This window comes from Paramisgurnus dabryanus, chromosome 1 (assembly GCF_030506205.2).
Source record: "Paramisgurnus dabryanus chromosome 1, PD_genome_1.1, whole genome shotgun sequence".
Classification (NCBI taxonomy): Eukaryota; Metazoa; Chordata; class Actinopteri; order Cypriniformes; family Cobitidae; genus Paramisgurnus; species Paramisgurnus dabryanus.
The window spans coordinates 27,609,330-27,632,021 of record NC_133337.1 but is presented as its reverse complement, the minus strand read 5'-3'; the positions used below and the strand labels follow the sequence as shown (position 1 = coordinate 27,632,021).

The window sequence follows — 22,692 nt, the reverse complement described above, 5'->3', positions numbered from 1 at the left end:
TAAAACAAACTTAAAATGATCGGTACACACATTTTGGGTTATTTTTAACCCATAATGGGAACACACCGCTGGGTTAAAAATACTCAATGATGGGTTGTTGTTATGCAACCATGGGTTATAAATTATAACCCATGGTTGCATAACAACAACCCATCATTATATAACTTATAATAATCCAGAAGTTGGGTTTAAACAACGCAGCATTTGGTCAGTTTTAACCCAGTGGTGTGTTCTGTCCAATATTTACCCAACATTGCTTAAAAATAATAACCCAGCCAATTTAGAGTGCATGTTGTGAGGAATACCCATAATCCTTTGTGCCTGAATATTTGGATTATGTATGCTTTTTTACAAAATAAGAACTGATTAATACTTAAATATTTGTTAATAAAATGTCACAGAGGTTTAGGCTCTTATATTATTAATGTTGTTTTGTTGTAAATTATCATTTTGTGAAGCCATCGTTCAGGTGCTCAGTGTTTATTTATATGAACCCTGTTCAGCACATTTTATTGTATTTCTCTCCACAGTACCGACAATTCATGTCAAAAACACAGTTTTGTATGTGTGTCTGTGGAGAATCAAGTTTATTTAATGACTCATAAATTTGTTGTTATAATACCATTTGTAACACCATAAGTAATCTAAAGTAATTAAAAATAGAAAATCTTTGAACTAAATTAAATAATTAAGTTACTGAACTAGAAATATTAAGTTAAATGTACTATTTTTTGTTCAACTTAATAGTTATTTTATAAAACATATCCTCAAAAAAATTCATAATGTGAACTAATGCTTTTTTGTAAGACTATGCAAACTTGATTTGTCTGCTACACCCACTAACGGTTCTATGTTAATACAACTTTACCTGTTTAGCTTCATCCTGTGTAAAAAATAAAATGATTTAGTGCAACGTGTTTCTAGTAAAGTCAACTAATTCAGGTCAAGAGTGAAATGAAAGTATACTATAATATGGTAGTAATTACTACACTTCGTTAATGCATATTATTCTGTAGTATTAATTATAGTGAGTTGATTAAATGTAGCATAAACCGTGCTTTAGTAAAGTTCTAAACCACTAGCTTATAGAATTTTACTAGTACTATAGTAAATCCTAAAATGTACGACTTTTTCATTTGGGAAGTTCTTTAAAAGACTATTTTTGCTGCTGATATCTACATATAAAAAGTATGATATCATTTTTACTAAACTGTAGTAAAATGTAGCATACTGTATGATTACTACACTTTGTTAATGGCTACTAGCCTTTAGAATTCTGTAGCCTACTATTAAGTTACCTTATCAACTGATACACTTTAAATTAAGGTGACCAGATTTTTAAATATGGGGACATGTACCAGTTCAAATACAATTGAAATCTTATTTGTTATTATCAATAAATTTGCAAATAATCCATTTTTTTATGTTTTCGTCTTTTTATTGTTGTGGGTTTAAGGACAAGGATCACCGTATACAGTAATATTTACTATGGTAAGGTTCAAAAACCTGACATATATACTACAATATTGTTTTTCTGTGGTTACTTTAAGATATTTTTAATTGCTTCTTTAGGGGACTATTTCAATTCTTGAAACCTACTTTTAAAAAAACTGTAGTATACTTCACTATTTGGCAACAGTTTGTATGAAGTTAAATGAACATTTAACATTAACAAATCTATATCTTTACATGATAAAAGTAAAATAACAGCCTAATGCAAAGTGTTGATAGAAAATAACATACATTTAAATGTACAGTAAGTTACTGGCAAACAGCTGCATAACTACGGCAATTTTTTACAGTGTTGTAATTTCTACTGATTTTTTTTACAGTGTGTAATAACATACTTTTAAATCTACAGTAATAACTGGTAAACAACTAAAAGTAATACTGAAATTTCTAGAGACATTTTTAAAAGTGTATGGTAAGGTATAAAAACATTATAGTTACCATGAATTTTACTACAGTTTACAGTATTAAATACTGAAGTATACTACAGTATTTTTCATGTGGAGGCCCAATTTATCAGACAACACAGTCCACACCATGAGAGAATTGATTTTTAAAGGGCAAATTACTTAAAAGCACCAATAACATACGATAGCCCTGAACAGGCTTTGAAATGAATAGCTCTGTGTGTATTTAATCTCCTGAAATGAAAGGGGCGGGCTGTTCCTACATTTCCTCCTCTGACCCTCCGCTACCCCTGCCAACTGGACACGCGTGGGAAACACGCAACAAGCCTCGCTGAGGAAACAACACCATTATTTTCTCGCTTGATTCAAAGGTAAGGAAGCTTGCATGTTTATAAACATTTATCCAAGCGTGCATTATACATATGATGACTTTGGCGACTGTCCTAAACACCATACGGCACGAGAGCAGGTGGTTTTAGCAAAAACCAGTATGAAATCACAGCACGCAGTTTTTGTCTACGTAACGTAGATTGCGTTTATTCACGAGGAAGTGTCGATTAAAGTAACAGAAAGATTTGCATTGCGTTTTGAGAAAACCAGGCCAAAGTCCAGGATATAAGAAAATCAGATTTATTGAAAACGCGATGTTTTGAGACATCCAGTCAGATACGACTGCGTTTATGAGGACGTGATTTTTTAAATATTTACATTTTCTGACGTATAACTGCTGACGATGTTGAGTAAATATAAATAAAAAGCATCTTTGCTTTTTAATCGATTATAGTAACAGAGCGAAAGTGGGGAAAAGCGGCTAGTTTTTAATGCACCAAAGATGTGGTTGTGTAACTTTTAAAGTTACTTTTAGGGCTGCACGATATCGAATAGAACCGCGGTATGAAAAACGACGCGATAAACGATGCAACACGACAGTTATTTACGTTTTTAAATAAATTTGATCTTAATAAAATATTTTTAAAGACTAAAAATTATATAACAAACATGTTTCTTTCACACCATCTTCTCCGTCAGAAAACGGAAAACCCCAGCTAAAAACAGCAAAGGCTGGTAGCTGGTTTTAGTTGGTTTTAGTTGGTTTAAGGTGGAAGTAGCGTGTTTAAGCTGGTCCTCCCAGCCTGGCAAAGCTTGTCAGCTAAGTCCAGCTAGACCAGCTTAAAAAGTGACCAAAACACAGCTAGACCAACTTAAAAATCGACCAAAACACAGCTAGACCACCTTGCCACACCAGCAATACCAGCTAAAAACAGATTGATTTGGCAACAAATATGTTTGTTGTTGTTTTGATTTTAAATATTTGATCTCAAACATTTGGTCTAGATTTTTTCAATATTTAAAAATATATATGTCTTACTGAAAATAAAACCACCCGTACGAAAAAAACCATTGCTGTGTTGTAAAACCATGGTAACCACAAAATAACCATGGTTTTCAAAAACCATAGTTAGACCATGGTTAGTGTAGTAAAACCATGGTTTTGCTGATAGTAATCAATGCATCAAAAAACCATGGTTACTACACTTTTACCACAATAAAACCATGGTTAATTTTCGTAAGGGCAGCATAAGCTGATGAGCTGGTTTTAGCTAGTCAGCTTGGTTTAAGCTTGTTTAGCTGGTGTAGCAAGCTGGTCTAGCTGGAAGACCAGCTGACCCACCAGCTTGACCAACTTTGCCAGGCTAGGAGGACTAGCTTTAACCAGCTACCAGCGTATGCTGGTCTTAGCTGGATTTTTCAGTAGAATAGGTATTTAAATACTTGTAGTGAACCATAACAATACAATTGGGTCTCAAAACCACCATTGGTCTCTTGATAGTTTCTATGTCAGGCAATAATAGATGCAAATGCAATACATTTAAAATCCTAAATACAGTTTCAAAACTAAAATACATGTGTCTGCATTGAAGTCCATCACAAACATTAAAGATCTGTATTATTTACTGCTCAGTGTAGGTATAGATTATAGTCTAGATAAAGCACTTCAAGTGATTGCAGCGAGGGCTTTCTCCATACATTTACAGCACACAAATCAATACATCCCCCAGTCAACTTGATGGGTCCAACTAGACACTGAAAATCTACGCTATAAAATGATCTTTTTATAAAACAGTCTAATTTTGTGTTTTGTAATGTAACGTGTCAGTCATCTTTCTAATGTGTCTATGTGTTAGTTGGAGTGTGTGTAGTATTGTGTGTTTGACTTGATTTTCAAGTCAAACACCCCCATTTTAATGGCCGTGCATGGCTGCTGTTTTGACATGCGACGCCTCCACAGCGCGCTAGGCCTTGTGACAGCTCATGTTGGTTGTCTGCAGCATAAACCCATGGGCCACAGCTTTTAATTAACACGCCAGAGTAAAAAACAGCGCTTGAATGCCATCTTTCCACGAGCCTGTTTGCGCCCCTGCCCACTTCTTTCTGTACAACTCTGATATGAAAAACCACCATTTTAGGAGAACTAACTTTTAAGTGTATGTGATTTCATCTTATCTTACAGGAGAGATGGGCAAAATATATAAGGATGAACAAGGCGACTGGATAACAGTCTGTCTAAAATACCTCCTCTTTGTTTTCAACTTCCTGTTCTGGGTGAGTTCCACAAACCTTCCAAATAACAATCCCGTGAATAACTTTTGTCATTTTAGTGCATGCATGCATTAAAGGTCAAAATGAAATGAACTTTATTTACTTCATTAATATTATGCTCTTCATCTTATTATGCAAAGTTTATCACTCCACAAAGTAAAAGAAAGTTTCTCTGTGTAATCTTTAAACCTTATAAACCTTCTGGGTTTGTGTCTGTTTTGTAAACATAACTTAAACCAGTCTAAGCGAGTTCAGGTCATTAACTAAATGATCTACTCGTATCAGTTCTTAAGTTAGGGGTTCATGAATATGGGTGGAAAATGATTTAAGCTTGAGAAAAATAAGAAAGTGTGTATGTGAGCGAGAAAGAGATGTTGATTCATCCATAATTTAGATGTGAATCTTGCTCCATCATCTGCATTTATGGGTTTGGCAGGCACAACTATCCAAAGAGAATTAGCAGTGCATTTTATCACTTCATGCATTTTTTTGTGAATCAAACCAAGATGCTGGTATTTCTAGCTACATACGTCACTAGTTAAGCTATAAAAACATCTCCTTTATCTCCATACCCGTTTGTTTTTATCTTCTCACCCACCCGATCAACAAGTACAAGACCCTCAAGGGTTAAAAATGTGAGTATTGATAAATGTATAGAGATAACCAAATCATATTCTAGTATGATGTGACACTGATTCTGATCTTTGTGAAGTCTATGGCGCTGTGATTTAATATCCGACAGATGGGATTTCATTCATTTTACACCCAAGCAGATCTAGAAGATGAGTCAAGAACCGCACCTTCAACCAGTATGCAGAATTCTGTTTATTTCTCTGCTCCTTTACAGCCTCTGAAATATATTGAGTTTACACTTAGGGATTTACTGAATGCCGTACTTTTAGTGAAACACGATTTGTGCCTCTAAACAGGACTGTAACTTCAGTCATCTATTGTTTGTGTGTGGTATGTAAGTAGCGGGGGACAGAGTGGGTTCACAAGACCCTTGGGGTGTTGTTGTTTGAGTTTGGCAGTAAAGAACAAGGAAGAAAATTAGTGTGCCAACGGAAAAGTCCTTGTTGGAATTTCCTCAGCTTCTGAATTGGATTGGTAAAAAAACATGAGTGTCTGTTTGACCCTTTACGAGTAGACGTCACAGATAGTTACGTCACTGCAAGCTGCGCGCGCAATGTGGTTGCAGAAAAACAGTGGAAATTAATTACACACAAGTGAAACGAGCAAGATATCTCACTAGAAAATGTCTTGTTGTGCTGTTGAGTGTCAAAAATAGGAATACCAAAAAAAGATGGCCTTCATTTTTATAGAATACTGTCGTTGAAGACACCATTTGTAGATAATCATAGGTGTTTATGGTTGCAATAAGCCCTTAAACGGACAGACTGGAGTGATGAAATCATCTGGAAATCTATTAATAATTAGAATAGAAAATAATTAGAGAAGATGTCCGGTGTTCTGTCGAAGTCTGATCCCTTTATGTATTTCTTATAGCGTTTTTATCACGTTATGTTTATAATTTATTTAGAATAAATGTTTTTATACTGAAAAAGCAATAAAATCCCATTTATAGAATATTTTATAATTTTTTCGTTTTCTATTTTTTCTTTTATCTTATATCTTAGCTTATGTCTTCTTTCTGTTTGTTCTTAAATTATTATGTTTACATACATAATAAATATATAAATAAAGCACACACACACACACACACACACACACACACACACACACACACACACACACACACACACACACACACACACACACACACACATGATGTAAAGTGTTAGTAATATATAAACAGGCCTATGCATTTTAATTTGTATGTAAACATAATAGTTTTATAATTGTTTTAGAGCAAACATGTAGGCTACGAATAAAAGGAAGAAATAATAAAAAAACAGGAAAATTATGAAATATTTAATAAATGATATCATATAGACTACATAGTATTGCTCTTATATGAACTTTAGCAATTCACACTGTAAAAATAATTGATTTACCAATAAAGAACAATACATATACATTACATTCATGCATATCAGTAGCCAAGCCATTTAAACTTTTTATTTATCTAAAAAATAAATGTAACGTGATTAAAATGCTATAAGAATCATTACACTTAAGGGAAACATAACAATCAACAGCGGATCCATAGCAATTGCAGTTTAAAGCTAAAACACTTCACACTACAGATCTGTCACTTTCTGCAACCAGTTTGACTCCACCCACAAAAATGAGTTGTGATGACGCTTTTTTAAGGATAAGCAAGTGACATTTGAAACACTTGGTGCTCTAGATAAATAATAAAAAATAATGTCAAAAACTATTTTAACGCTTTCCCCGCCAATGACGGCTATCTGATGAGTTTTTACGGTAATCTGTAATTCTGCTACTATCCACTAGATGGCAAATTTATAAAAACTGAAGCAAACACTAAATTTTCAACATTTAAAACCCTGTGTATATTTTAATGATCATTTTAAAACTGATCTCTAACAAAATTTCTTTACAAAAATACAATTATTTCAGCTTGTTGAATTTGGTACTTTTGAAGAAACCTACCCATATTTAAGAGGTTATAAAAAGAAAACAAATGAAGATGGGATGAATTTTTTTCCTGTTTTGTTTGTTTGTTTGTTTGAAAGCAAAGGGTCTGTTCTTTCATTTGATATATTTGTATGTTTATATATTTTTAGAAGAACATTTTCCTGGAAGGCATTTTGTAAAACTTTTTTTAAAGGCTGGTGGAGTGAGTTAATGACTTACAATACATTATGTAAAAAGAAGTGCTACACAGTGCCAAAGAAGACAGCCTGACCTCATGGGAATTTGTGCGTATTTTACGACTTGGCTAATTCTTATGAATTTATACAAAGTGCAAAAAAAAAAACATACTATTATCATAGACAAACAATAGGGAAATTCTTTACGAGTGATAAAACTGCTCATTCACAAGAAAACATGTCAGTAGCACTTTTTTTTGCACCTGAGCTCATCATATGCTCTCTCTCTCTCTCTCTCTCTCTCTCTCTCTCTCTCTCTCTCTCTCTCTCTCTCTCAGATGGGCGGTGGGGTGGTGATGGGTGTCGGAATCTGGACACTGGTTGATAAAGGAGAGTACCTGAGTCTTCTGGCCTCCAGCACATTCGCTGTGTCCGCCTACATCCTGATCCTGGCTGGAGGGTTGGTGATGGTCACTGGCTTTCTGGGCTGCTGCGCTGTCATACGAGAACAGAGGAGCTGTCTTACCACGGTGAGTGGATACTTTAAGAGGGTGTGATTTTATAAGGCCCATATTATGCAAAATCCACTTTTACAAGGTGTTAAGACATAAATGTGTGTTGGGAGGGTGTGAACAGAATCACCCTACAATGAAAAAAATCCACCCACTCCTTTTTTCAACCCCCATTAAACCAAAGCAGATGTCTCATTAGACATGCTGTTTATGTGATGTCACACTAACAAAGCCCCGCCTACAGCTTACTGGTTTTTATTTTACCCAAAAGCTTTTCTAAATGTGTTTGTTAGCACGTTGTAGCACTAATTCCAGTAAAGATACTATTGTCTTAAACTGTATTAGCTGAAAGCACTAGCTCATTTGCATTTAAAGGTACACATGAAAATAGCACTTTATGGCTCCCGCCCAAATATGGTCATTTTGGACATGCTATAACAAATTATCTGTGGGTTATTTTGAGTTGAAACTTCACAGAGGCACAACTGAGACTAATATTTGATCTTTTCAAAATGGGCATAATATTTGCCCTTTAATAAAGCCTGTGTAATAAAGTTTCATCGTCAGTCCACTGGTTAAAAGATAAAGCACGTTTCAACCTTCCAACTTTATTTTGGTCAAATTTGTGTATGTAGCCTGTCTGCCTATCTTTCTGTCTTTCTGTCTTTCTGTCTATCTGAAGTCCAGGTGTTAAATCAAGATGGGTGCAGTACAGATTGTATGACAGCCCTGACAAATAAGCATACATCTGCTTTCTCTCTATTTCCTTTGAAGAGAGGACCTTGTGTGCGTGTGTTTGTTAGAAAGAGACAAGAAAGGTTGTGACTGCCACTGCAGCAGTGCTATTTTTAGCCCTCCCTCACACAGATGTATGTTTCGGTCGAGGAACGAATTAATAATGAGGATGCACTCGCAAGTGTGTTATTTACTAGAGGTGATCTCAATGCATTCAATGAGTAAGCATCTATTGTTTTTGATAAAAGGGATAAAAGACGTATGCTTGAACAACTACACACACATAACAGCTGTCGTAAGGTTAACAGCTGTTCAATGGGTTGCAGTGTTTACCTAACCTTGAATGGGTTCAATTAATTCACTTAAGATGTGTCAGCACTCACGTCTGTGTTTATATAAATGACATTGCACTTCCTGCGTTTTGTTTTGACCTCTAGAGGATAAGCGCTGTGTGTAGGGATATTTTTGCACATACAAATTATGTATGTACGCTTGTTTGTCTCCTCTGATATTATTAATGTCACATACCTTGGGTACTTTAATAGATAGTGTCTGTTTTGTGTTTCTGTTGTTTTTTTTTATTTTATCTTGGTATATTTGGGTATATTTTGATGTTTTGCTGTGCACATATTGCTCTTAATACTAAATATAACATTTTTACACAGAAATCGATAGCCGATTATTCAGAGTAATATTTTCCGATACGATTATTCAGAGTAATATCATCTGATACTGATAGACAATTATTCAGAGTAATATCTTCCGATAGCGAAGGCAATTATTCAGAGTAATATCTTCCAATACCGATAGCAGATTATTCAGAGTAATATCTTCCGATAGCGAAGGCAATTATTCAGAGTAATATCTTCCAATACTGATAGCCGATTATTCAGAGTAATATCTTCCAATACTGATAGCCGATTATTCAGAGTAATATCTTCCAATACTGATAGCAGATTATTCAGAGTAATATCTTCCGGTACCGATAGCAGATTATTCAGAGTAATATCTTCCGGTACCAATAGCAGATTATTCAGAGTAATATCTTCCGGTACCGATAGCGGATTATTCAGAGTAATATCTTCCAATACTGATAGCCGATTATTCAGAGTAATATCTTCCAATACTGATAGCAGATTATTCAGAGTAATATCTTCCAATACTGATAGCAGATTATTCAGAGTAATATCTTCCGATACCGATAGCAGATTATTCAGAGTAATATCTTCCGATACCGATAGCAGATTATTCAGAGTAATATCTTCCGGTACCGATAGCAGATTATTCAGAGTAATATCTTCCGGTACCGATAGCCGATTATTCAGAGTAATATCTTACGGTACCGATAGCAGATTATTCCAAGTAATATCTTCCGGTACCGATAACGGATTATTTAGAGTAATATCTTCCGATACCGATAGCAGATTATTCAGAGTAATATCTTCCGGTACCGATAGAGGATTATTCCGAGTAATATCTTCCGGTACCAATAGCAGATTATTCAGAGTAATATCTTCCGGTACCGATAGCGGATTATTCCGAGTAATATCTTCCGGTACCGATAGCGGATTATTCCGAGTAATATCTTCCGATAGCAATTATTCATAGTGATATATTCCGGTATTGATAGGCGATTATTCAAAGTAATATCTTCCGATACTGATAGTTTTGTGGTTATATCAACTTGCATTAACTAAATTCTAAAGATTAAAATTTCTGAATGTTATTCATTCAGATCATTAATATTAAACATTAAACTAGTGATGTTTATTTACATTTTTTATACATAGAGCTCAAATTCATTGCATTTTTCTGTTCTCTTTTGATTGAGAGGTCATATCGGACATGACTATTTTTAAACTATCAGCCGATAGTGAGAAAAATTGCTTCTATGATTTATCGATGCATCTCTACTAATTACTTATTATTATCTAATGCTGTTAATTTGTTCAGTTTTCATGGAAATTATGCATTGTGGAAACAACTATTGAATGATTGTCATCGTTGGCTAAAACACATGCACAGGTTGCTTTACTTCCCGGACGAGCGCATAACCGATTGCCAACTGCTTACACATGGCAACTTTATTTATATAGCATAATTAAAACAACACAGGTTAACCAATGTGCTTTATATATATATATATATATATATATATATATATATATATATATAAGTAAATAAAAAAGCACATTTATGTGAATCGTTCCACTGTCCCATGGAAACCAAACTCAGGGTTTTTTATTCGGAACCTGGTGCGTTTTCACCCTTGGTTTGGTTCGTTTATGCACGTGAACACAGCATTTGGATCCGCAAAACGAATTTTGGAGTGGTCTAGAGCAATCTCAGACCATCTCGTACAGGTAGTCTTGGGTTCGGTACCCTGAAACTCTCCAAGATCCATATATTAGTGTACACATGACCAAAAAACCCCATTTCCATAGGCAGATTACTAATATCAATTCTCTGTCTCTCTCTCTCTATTATATTGTGTCTGCAGTAAATTGTGACAGCCTATTCAGCTTTGTCATTTGTTTATGTTCCTCCAAGGAACAAAACTGTCAGTGTCTTTTATTTTCATCTCTCAGGCGTCTTCACCTTTATCATCTCTGTGCAAGAGATATATTCGGTTTCCCGTAATCCCTGACAGTGCAAACCTTGTTAAGATTTGAACCAATTTAAGTGATTCATGATGGTTTAGAAAACATTTGAATCTAGGAATGTATTTCTCATAGATAAATATGATATCATTATTTTACCATATACGGACATACCTATAAGGTGTCTTATAATGTTTTATAACATAATGTCTGTTTTTTTTCCAACAGTACTTCTCATGTCTGCTTCTGATCTTCCTTATTGAGCTGGTGGCTGGTGTCCTGGCTTATGTATATTACCAGAAGGTGGGTGATGCACACAGACACACTTTTATAAAAAGTAACTATGTTGAATGTATACATTTCATTATTCATTACATGCATTTTTGGATTGGAACCCATGGCCTTGGTGTTGCAAGCGCTATGCACTCACAGTTGAGCTGAGGAACACAAGCAAACTTAATGAAGATTTGTTATATGATGGATTGAGTTGTAGTACAGATGAGGCATTTGATGTACGATATACAGCTTTCAATTTTTCTTTTTGATGGTTTCTGTCTTTTTCTTCTTCATTTCTTTATCACAGCTGAGTGAAGAGCTGAAGCAGCATCTTAGCAAAACGATGACCCAGAACTACGCTCAGCCCGGCAAAGAGAGCATCACTCAATCCGTGGACAGACTACAGCAAGATGTGAGAAGCTCAGATCCCTTTTCATTTTCATTTCTTCCACTTTTGCATTTGTAAAACATTATTTGGTTGGGGTATCATAATACAGTGATAGTATTTATACGGTTATCAAATACTTTCGCTTTAAATTCATTTAATCCCATCTTTAGGCAATTCAGAAATACTGTTGTGTTGACAGAATGCATTCAAAGCCACATAGATTTCTTCCTTAAGTGCACAAGAGACGCATAAGATGAACGACGGCGCACGTACATCAGATTTTAATTGTTGGGCTGCAGTTTTCTCCTTCATCAGCTGTATCTCCTTCATCTTCACCATGTAGTTCAAATGCTGCGGGAGCAACAACTCTTCTGATTGGACGCACAGCGTGTACATCATGTCTGTGCAGGCCCAGTCTAGGTTGGTTCCTGACAGCTGCTGCAAGACCATAACCCCTCAGTGTGGAAAGAGGGACCACCCGTCCAACATCTACAAAGTGGAGGTGTGTCTGTCCCTGATTACCTCGCATTAATCTCAACGCATGAATAATGCCACATCAAGTCACTGTTTCATTTGCGTGACAAACACACTAACCTTAATGGGCATTTTACACGATACACGGCAAGCGATAAAATCGCCGCGTGCCTACAGCTTTTCTCGAGTAGTGGAAACGTTTTGTGCAGCATTTAGAGTTGTGTCCATGAAGGGGTACATTTTAGGTGCCAGCTTTACCACTGTAATGCTACGTACACACCAAATGCAGGGCATCGCGTTACTCGCTCTAGATTACTCGCAGGATTTAACTTTGTATCATGCTAATTTTTCGCTAGAGTTGAATATTTTCAACTTGGGCGAAGACGCGTTTGAGACAAATAGCGTGTGTTTTCGCGGCAAACACGCCACCCATATTGCGTCATTCGCATCGCCCCACGCGAAGACGCGTCTAAAGACCGACTTATAGTCGTGCGTAAGTTATATGCCGTAGGCTATCCGTAGCCTGTGCGTAGCTCTGTGTAGCCTGACGTGCACCTTGCAAAAATTTTAACAGCGCGTCAGTTCTACGCGGACTGCAAGTGCTGTGATTGGTCCACCAGAACTCCTCCCGTCAGGTGAAAAAACGGCATCATAGATATTTCCGTTTGCCACGGTGAAAACAAAGAGTGGCCAAGTTGAGGAGGGATTTAACTCAAACTGTAACAAAAAAAAGTCTCTGTTTATCTACTTCCATCATTGTTGGTCTTCTTATATCATACACAACAAGTTGCTGTTTGTTCTCCGTTTGTGGGTTAACTTGCTAAGCTTCTTCTTCTTTGACGGTCGCGCTGCTACTGTGGTTACACTCGTGGATACTGCCTACCAGTGGTCTGCGCGTGCGTTTGCACGTCGACGCGGACGGCGACTCAAAAGTATAAATGAAAACCAACGCGGAACCTAGACCGTCGCGGCTACGCCGTAGGACCTACGCACAACTATAACGAGCCCTTTATTGCGTCTTTGCATTGACTTTGTATGTAATCTACTCGCACAAATCGTTGAACTCGCATCTGGTGTGAACCCACAGTAACCGCCACCATTTTGCCGCTTTCCGCACGTCTCCTATTCAAGGTTTCCCGCAGAAAATTTGTTAGTTAAGGTGGTAGGGTTGTGTAGGTGGGCGGGCAGGGGGCGTGGCAATCAAAGGGTTTGATTTGTGTGTATACGCGGTGTACGCGTCATGATGAAAATATTTGATTTAAAACACTCAAATAAAACTCAATTTTGAAGAAACTATGACAGAAAATGAACACATACTAGATTATTAATTAAGTAAATGTTTTATCAACAGGCTAGTTATCCTCCAGACAGTAACGGACCATGTCTTTCTCTCATTTCAGCCATGTGGTGTTTGGTGGAATTTTTTTTTGGACAGCCTAGTTAAGGTGGTAGGGTATCCCAGCTTAGGTGGGCCGCCCGAACTGAAAAGTGCTGCGGGAAACCCTGCTATTGATAATAAACTAGACACTCGCGGCTGCCGCGTACCGTGTGAATCGCCCATAATACACCAAAGGGACTATTGGAATATATGAGGTCACTGTTAGAGGTTTGAGCAAAGCTGTTGTGTGCTTGGATGTTTCCTCATTGTCTGTGGGAAATCATATCGTGTTTAATGTGTCCCTTGGTAGCGTTTGGACTAAAGAGGAAACCACAGCTGTGAGTGAGGCAGGTGCAACTGGTAACATATATGGGCTTGTGAAGTATGATACTGGTTTTACCGGCCTCTCGAGAGCCATTAACATATTACATACATGCTATGTTGTGGCAGTATCTCATAAATTACATAACAATAAAAAATCACTATCACCAAGAGAGCTGGAAAATGCACAATGGAAAATAACTACATGTACATGGTATTTAAAAAAAATTGGTTTTAATGCGACAGTCTTTTTCAGGGTGGGTGTATCACTAAACTGGAGCAGTTTCTGGCTGATCATTTGCTCATCATTGGAGCTGTGGGGATAGGTGTGGCCTGTTTGCAGGTAAGCCCCTTCCTCTCCTAGAGCCCCTCCTCCTCCTCAGGTGGACTGCATTTATATAGACATAGTTCAACCAAAAATGAAACGGAAAGCGCTTTTCTTTGTACGGAGATATTTCTCCTAATGCACAACTCGAAAACAACGTTTTTATGATGGTTTTCGCAGTAATATCTCACAAATACAATATTCAATTCAATTTTATTTATATAGCGCTTTGGTAATTGTTTCAAAGCAGCTTTACATCAATAAAAGCAGGGGAAAACAGAAAAATCGACAGACAACATAAGTAGCAAAATACAGCGGCTCCACTGCAAAAAATGATTAAAAAAATGATTAGTACTTTTGTCTTGTTTTCTGTGAAAATATCTAAAAATTCGTGAATTACGATGCTTTTTCTTGATGAGCAAAATGACCCAACAAAATAAGTCTAGTTTTTAGACCAAAAATATCAAATTTAAGTGATTTTGTGCATAAAACAAGCAAAAGAAATCTGCCAATGGGGTAAGCAAAAAAATCTTTAACATTTTTCTTAAACACTAACTTCAAGAAAAAATTAAAGAAAAATTTTCTTACCCCATTGGCAGTTTGTTTTATGCACAAAATCACTTAAATTTGATATTTTTGGTCTAAAAACTAGACTTATTTTCTAGGGTCATTTTGCTTATCAAGAAAAAGCATCTTAATTTAAGAATTTTTAGATACTTTTACTGAAAACAAGCCAAAAATACTAAGAACTTTTTTATTGAAAATAATTTTTGCAGTGTATGAATAAACTTTACAAGCGAGCGTATTAATAATGTAATGTATAGAAGATGGTGCTAACTTAAGCCAATGTTGGCTGACTGCCCGGGGTTGGAAACCCCTCTAGGAGAAAAACCTCCCGATTTTTTAAGCCTAGGAGGGAAAAAAGTCCTAGGAGGGAAAAAAAACCTTGGGAGATTCCGATTTTTTAAGCCTAGGACTAAGATTTTTTTCCCTCCTAGGACTTTTATCCCTCCTAGACTTAAAAAATTGGGAATCTCCCAAGGGTTTTTTCCCTCCTAGGACTTTTTTCCCTCCTAGGCTTAAAAAATCGGGAATCTCCCAAGGGTTTTTTTTCCCTCCTAGGACTTTTTTCCCTCCTACGCTTAAAAAATCGGGAGGTTTTTCTCCTAGAGGGGTTATATATATATTGACTGTATATATATTTATATGGGATTTGAATGGATAAGGAATAATGGGCCTATTCGTTTTGAATTACAGAATAAATGTATGCCTTGATGTTTGTGCATTGAGCAAAGCTCATAAAAAATGAACAGCGGATCACGGAGGTCTATCTGATTTAGTTCAATAACATGAAAGCCCTACAAAAATAGCTGATGCGATGACCTGCAGGCAATCGTTTAATGGACTCTGTTTTGCATTCAACCGGTAATGCACACAACAGGCACATTGGATAGAAATAGGTGGAGACAGCACGCAGGTCTGAGGAATAAAGATGAGAGCGAACAAGATAAAGAGCTTTTAGCCGATCTCACCGTGGGGTGCAGAGGTTTATCGATCTGTTTCCTTTGAATAAACTTTGTGTATAAACAACACCGAAATGTGACCTTTAAATTGATCATTTCTCTGAGCTGGAACTGATACTTTAAAATGGCTTTATCATTTATAGATATTATTTCTCCCAGAGGTTTACTTTCTCATGTTGCCAAATCTTCCATTAAAAACAGCAAAGAATAATTCAGTGAGGGCTTGGTTTTAAAAAAAAATGTGCACAGAAAAAACCCTGAACTTTAGTTGAAGGAGTTCAAACCGAATGAGCACACTCAAAAGCAGACGATGAACACAATGTTCGTCCTGAAACAATGTTCCCAACATCAAGGTCTCTGGATGCTGGTCATGTGATTGTTTCACCCTGGAAACATGAAGCTCTGGAGTGATTATGTGACTAAAAATAGGTCCTGTGTTGACTTACTATAATGATTTTACAGTAAAAAGCCTCAAAGTGGCCTGAAACAGCTCTCCAGAGGCAGCGCTAATGAAATTTATCCTCTTCAATGATCTTTCATCATGACTCTCATTATCTACAGGGTTCATAAATAACAAAACATTTCCTTATCTCTGTACATTCTGTCTCTTATTATTTGTTCATTTGTTTTGTATGTCTGTGCTTCTCTTTTTCTCAGATTGAAAATGTTTACTAATATTTTGTTTTCAGGGATTGGTCTCAAATGACAGTATGTTTCCTTGTTTATTTCTGCTTGTGTCCGTGTGTTGTTTGTGTGTGTGCGTGTGTGTGTAGCTAGTGGGTGCAGTTGTGACTGCCTGCTTTATTTATCTGCTTTATAAAGAAGACGAAGACGACTACTCTGACGTTTGATTGGCTAATGCCAATTTTTGACTCCCGAACAGCTATCTGAGGACCAGGTTGGCTGTTAGCGCTTGTACTCGTGTCTGTGGACGTGTGTGCATGCTGTTGTGCAATGAATAATCATATCATGTCCACTTTTGCTTGAATGCTTTTTGACTGTTCACATAAATGCTGAACACTGCATGGCACAAGGAAACCAATTCACTGCTCACAGCTAATACCATTACTATCAGAGTATATATATATATATATATTAATAGGCTATGTGTTTTAAGACCAAAATCAATTTTGTAATAGGATACGACATATAACGCTTATCATCAGTCATTCAGTAATTAGTACGTCTTATCTTAGGGGCTGTTTACACAACGATTTCAATTGTAAACGTTAACGGTTTATGCAGTTTAGCTTTGTGCTTACAAGACAACGCCATTTTGGGATCCTGAAAACGCAAACTTTTGAAGACTCATGACAAAGTGCAAGTTTTTGTTGTCATCTTCGTGTAAACTGCGTAACCGTGAATCTTTGGTAACAATGACATCGTGTGCATGTGTTAAGTCAGTCTATGCATGTGCAAGTATCAAGATGTGCTGCTCAAGAGTTTATTTACATTTCTCCAACAAAGTTGGCATTTTATAGTATACTTGTAGTAATAAACTTGATTGTTTGTATTTTGTCACTCTGTAGGCGAATGCGTATGAGCAGTCGTGATCGTCTCAAAACCGTAAGCCGCGGGTCATGTTGGGGCGGGTAAAGAAATTGTCACTTTATTTGCGAGGCATTTTGGGGCAAGTCATTAAAAAGAAAAAAAAAACATGTATGTTGCGTGTAATTCCTATAACCTATATAAATATTTGCGAATATATTTTTTCAGGTTCTTTGATATGTTTAACTCTTTCCCCGCCATTGACGAGATATCTCGTCAATTAAGAGAAAACGCTTCCCCGCCAATGACGAGTCTTTCCGTCTTTCCGCAATACCGCTATTATCCACCAGGTGGCGCCCTTCCGCAACTTTTTCAACCCGGAAGTATTGCCCTATCGCAAGCGGCTGCATGTCCGTGTCTGTTTTAAAGATCGCTCTGAATGGGATCTCTATGAAAAGTCCATCACAAAAATGGAATTATCTCTGCTTTTTGCTCAAAATGTGGTGTTTTTGCAGAAACCTACCAATATTCAAAAGCTGATTGCAAAAGAACCACTGAAGGTAGGATGAAACGTTTTTTTTTGTTTGTTTGAAAGCAGAGGGTCTGTTCTTTCATTTGGTATATTGTATGTTTATATATTTAAAGAAGAACATTTTCTGGAAGGCATTAAACTTGAAAATCATGAAAAACGCTGGCGCTGGCTGGCAACTTTTTTTAAAAACGCTGGCGGTGAAAGAGTTAAAATACGTAGGCAACGTAACTTGATGTCCCCAAACCTTTGGCCTCATGAAAGTGCCAAGTAGCTCACAATGCCAGCCACAAAAACAAAACAAACGGAGAAAATAAAAGTGAAGATGAAAGATGAGGTGCGGGAGAAATTAAGATTGGGAATTTTTGAATAGAATACAAACGCTGCTTTGTAAATGTTAAAAATGTTTATTATTATCCTATCTAGTTATTACTATGATCATGCTGGTTTCTATGGTTCATAAGCGTATGTTGTTTAATGGTTGCGGGGCAGGTTGTAAAAATAGATACGGTGGGCCAAATATAAAAAAAATGAGGTTAGAAAATGGTTTAGAAAAAACCCAATCCGGGCATCACTAGTGCAGTGCACAGGCTTGTAGTGTTACTTTACAAGGTAACATCGCCATCTGCTGGCCTGCAACACGTAATACAGCAGATTTAATCATCTTTGCGGATCCATGTAAATGATGTTGTGTGTACGTGTGAATGTTTTTATAAACGCAAAGGAAGAACTTTTTAGTTTTTAAAACATAGCCTTAGAAACAGATCATCTTTTACCTGATATAACTTTTTACCTGCAGTCTACTGTTGTATCTTTCCTTTTAGATTCAGACTGTTTGGTGTCAAAGGTACCAAATCTGCTAAAATTTAAACGCCTAAAAATCGCCTCTCTAGCTTTTATTTTCCTCTATGGAAGCAAACATTTGGGGCTTTACAACAGCTAAGAGGTGCATTATAATATTTTACCCCAGAAAAACCCGTTCAAAAAGTTTTTGAATAGGTAACCTCACATTACCAAATCCTGATCTTCATGGTTTTATAAACACATTGCAATATGAACTTAATTATTTTAATGCATTGCTCAGTCATCTGAGTAGTTTGATTTGTGGTTTGGGTTTTGAAGGGCGGTCTGTTTCGGTAACACTCGCCCATATAAATATTGAACCCTAAGAAACAACCACACAGTGACATTATAACTCTCATCATGTGTGTAAACCTCATAAGCCAAACATCTTGATGTTCATCACGCTGCTAAATACAGATTAACCTATTAAAATATTTATGGTTTTTCCCATAAATGTCCATGTGTTATTATTAGGCGAAGGAAATACTTGTGCTGTGGTTTATTTATGTGTCTGTGGGTGGGATGAGACGCCATGATTTTTGTGGAAATGATCGCCCACTGAGTGCAGAGAGTTGGTTTCGGAAAGATATGGATTCAAACCATTTTAGATGTTTATAAAAGAAATACCCTTTATACTTTATTTTAAGTTTACTTTTTGCATGATCTGTAAGAAGTATCCTATTTTTGGCACAAACTTTACATACAAACAAATGCATCGCAGTCTCCTACAACTTCTTCAAAGTGCATTTAAAAGTGAAATGCTCTTTTAAAACACATCAATCTGCAAATATATGTTTATACTTACATTTATCTTTTATTATGGGAGATGTTATTAGTCTTACTTTTGGTAACGTTGGTGACAGGAAGTGGGCGTGTCCAGCTATGCATCTTGAGAAAAGTTAAACTTTATGAAAACGATGAATGACTTTCAGGAGCGACTACTCTTGTTTATAGTTGTTACTAAAAAAAAACTGAATTAGAAACGCCTACTAACATTGAAAGAGACAGGAGACAAAATTGGCATTGTGCATGCAGCATCCCACCTCGGTTTCCATAGTAACCATACATTGCTTACCTCATCCCTTAAGCCTTCCATAAAGAGAGTTTCAACAACTACCCAAAGCTTTATTTGTGCTTTTGAAGGATATTTAGGGCTCAAAATACTGAAATTGTTGGAGCTCTTTTTATGCAATGTGTTGCTTGTCAAACCCTGCCTGAAGCCCAATAATGCATCTCATTACTTTACATCAATTATGTAATCGGTATCGGATGAAGAGATACTCGGCTAAACACATTGAAACTCGGCCAGCTCTTCTAGTCCTACACAATTTACTGACCAGGCTCCATCATTTTAATGATCCTTTGGTCGCATATTTACATGTATTTTTAATTTGTCTCTATATGTGTGTGTGTGTGTCTGTGTGTGTTGCAGATATGTGGGATGGTGTTCACCTGTTGCCTACACAGGCGAATCAAACTGGACCCATACTGACCGATCAGCACTTACAGTGTTTACGCCTTTACCAACACTACAAACACAGCCTTACTACTGTGCTTTAATGCATGACCGAACACAAAGCTTTATCAAACCTAACATACAGTATGCTACTTTTTATTATTCCCAAAGGGATTGCGGAACAAGCTTGGTGTGCGCGTGCGTGCTTGGAAAATAAAATTTCACTATGGCCTTCTTATAAAGTTACCTCCTGTAGTTAATTAGATATTAAGGAGGCTTTTAGAAAAAAAACATGTATTTTTAAATGCAGTTATTTTTTATACAGTGTAAAGTATAATATATATTCACTTAATGTTTTTGTTTATTTTTTATAACCATTATGTGCTTTAATTTGATTATATTAAAATATGTTTAATGTGCTGCTATCTCAGACAGGCATGTGATGTGAACCTGCTTATGGGCACAAAAAAATACACTGGACAAAATGCTTTGGAATGCAAATCATCGTATTTTTTAACAGGTACATAAATGAGTAGCATGACATTTGTAGAAAACTATATATACTACAAAGGTCACTTATAAGCTTCACAATTTAATCTCACATCTGACATTGATCTAATAAAATTGGCCATTGCCATGAGAAAATAATTACAATAATTTACCGTAGTAACTTTCTTTAGCGGTATTTAGCTCTCATGATAGATGTGTTAATACTGCATAATCTTACTTTATATTTGCATTCATGTCAGTCAGAAAGGCCAATATCCCATCTTTTAGCATTGATAGGAATAAAACTTCTGGCTTTTTAAGGCTGAATTTTCTCTTAGACATCAGACCGGCATGAATAAATGCAGTTTAACACTTACAGATATAATTATTTTAATGGGCACATCACGTAATGTTTGGTTGTCTGAGCACCATTGCATTGCTGTAAATCATAGCAACAATGAAAACGTCAGTCCTATTGAATTTTAATGCCATTTGAGGACAAATGCTCTGCTACCAATTTCCAGAATGTTTATAAAACATTTTTGTGCATATAAACTCAGCAAAACTGGAAGAACTTTAAATATGCATTTTCCATGAATTGTTGTATAACTGCATTGTATGCTGATTTTTATTTGAATTCTGTTACATATAGACTGAATGTGTATGTTTGTTATAATGTTACATTATTATTTGCTCTGATAACAAGACTTAATAAAAGCCTTGCTTTAGGATTGTTGCATTATTTTAAAAGCTGTTGCATTATTTAGATTAATGTCTAATAAACTTAAAATGTGATGTGACGTTAGCTTGTTCATTGAATGTAATAAAACACTTTAGCCAGTAGATGGAGACAAACACAAACCGATAACCTTACCTGTTGGACAAGAACTTGTATCTGTTTTGTAAAACCATGTGTGCTTACATCCTCATGTGTTTTCTCTTTAACAAAAGAAAAAAGACAAGAAAACATTTACAGCCGTTCATATCCTGATAATAACTTTCATATCCGGATAATATCCCAATCCAGATTGTCTTTGCATTTGGCCACATAAATTTGTCTCTGTTTTCTATCTCTGTCAGATAGAAATTGGATCCGTATTGCTTTTTCCCACATTACAGGCAAATCTGTGGGAGTTAATTTCCTGGTGTCCTTTTGCGATGATGGAAGGTGCAGCACAAACGTGCTTTTATATAGATTTGTGTACATTAGGATTGAAATATGAGTTCTAAATTATAATAATGTTGTGTTAGGGTTCATAATCTTGTGATGACGTGGCAGAAGTGTATAATGACAATGTCCTGTCACTTATCATGTGTATCATTTTTTTTTTTTATGATAATTTATCTTAATGTGGAATGATGAGTGATGCAGTCATTCATTAAGGTCTGAGCAATCTGTTTGCAATTCATCTATGATTGAATACATTGTCAGTGCATTTATCCTTGCCATTTTGTTTCACAGACAGCTATCTTGAATTGCAAAAAAAAAAAAAAAATTGCCTGTTGTAAATGATGCCAAACTTCACCCTCCCTGTGTTGTTAATGTCACTGCATGCATGACCCGAAGTCCCGAGCCAAACATCTGAATGAGCTTTTCTAAGCCCACCCTACCCCTGCTGAACATCAACAACAAGTAATAGTGAATAAAAGACAGCTGGTGATACATGATGCTCTTGACACACATCCTGTACTTGCATCTTCACTTATCCATCTGTCTGTCTGTCTATCTGTCTTCTCTATCTGTCTGTCTATCTATCCATGTATGTCTGTCTGTCTTCTCTATATGTCTACTTTATCTGTCTGTCTATTATATATCTCTGTCTACTCTGTCTGTTTGTCCATCCGTCTGTCTGTCTGTCTACTCTGTCTGTCTGTCTGTCTCTCTCTCTCTGTCTACTCTATACCTGTCTGTCTCTCTGTCCACTCCCTCTGTCTATCTTTTTGTCTACTCTATCTGTCTGTCTCTCTGTCTAACTATCTGTCTGCCTGTTTCCTCTATCTGTCTGTCTGTCTGTCTGTCTGTCTACTATATGTGTCTACCTGTTTGTCTACTCTGTCTGTCTGTCTACTCTGTCTGTCTGTCTGTCTACTCTGTCTGTC

At 36.3% G+C, this 22,692-nt stretch overlaps 1 protein-coding gene across 2 annotated transcripts; it reads left to right on the top strand.

Moving 5' to 3' along the window:
• The first annotated feature begins 2,141 nt into the window (after positions 1-2,141).
• Positions 2,142-21,321, top strand: tspan11 (tetraspanin 11). Of its 2 annotated transcripts, XM_065285080.2 has the most exons (9): positions 2,142-2,287; positions 4,429-4,520; positions 7,594-7,785; positions 11,331-11,405; positions 11,686-11,790; positions 12,110-12,268; positions 14,196-14,282; positions 16,561-16,685; positions 20,080-21,321. In XM_065285080.2, exons 2-8 carry the CDS (start codon positions 4,434-4,436, stop codon positions 16,636-16,638), a joined length of 783 nt encoding a protein of 260 aa, XP_065141152.2. In that variant the 5' UTR covers positions 2,142-2,287; positions 4,429-4,433; the 3' UTR covers positions 16,639-16,685; positions 20,080-21,321. The 2 variants fall into 2 exon arrangements, with proteins under 2 accessions (XP_065141152.2, XP_065141153.2); XM_065285081.2 differs by lacking the exon at positions 16,561-16,685 and having other exon boundaries at positions 2,143-2,287.
• The last annotated feature ends 1,371 nt before the right edge of the window (positions 21,322-22,692 follow it).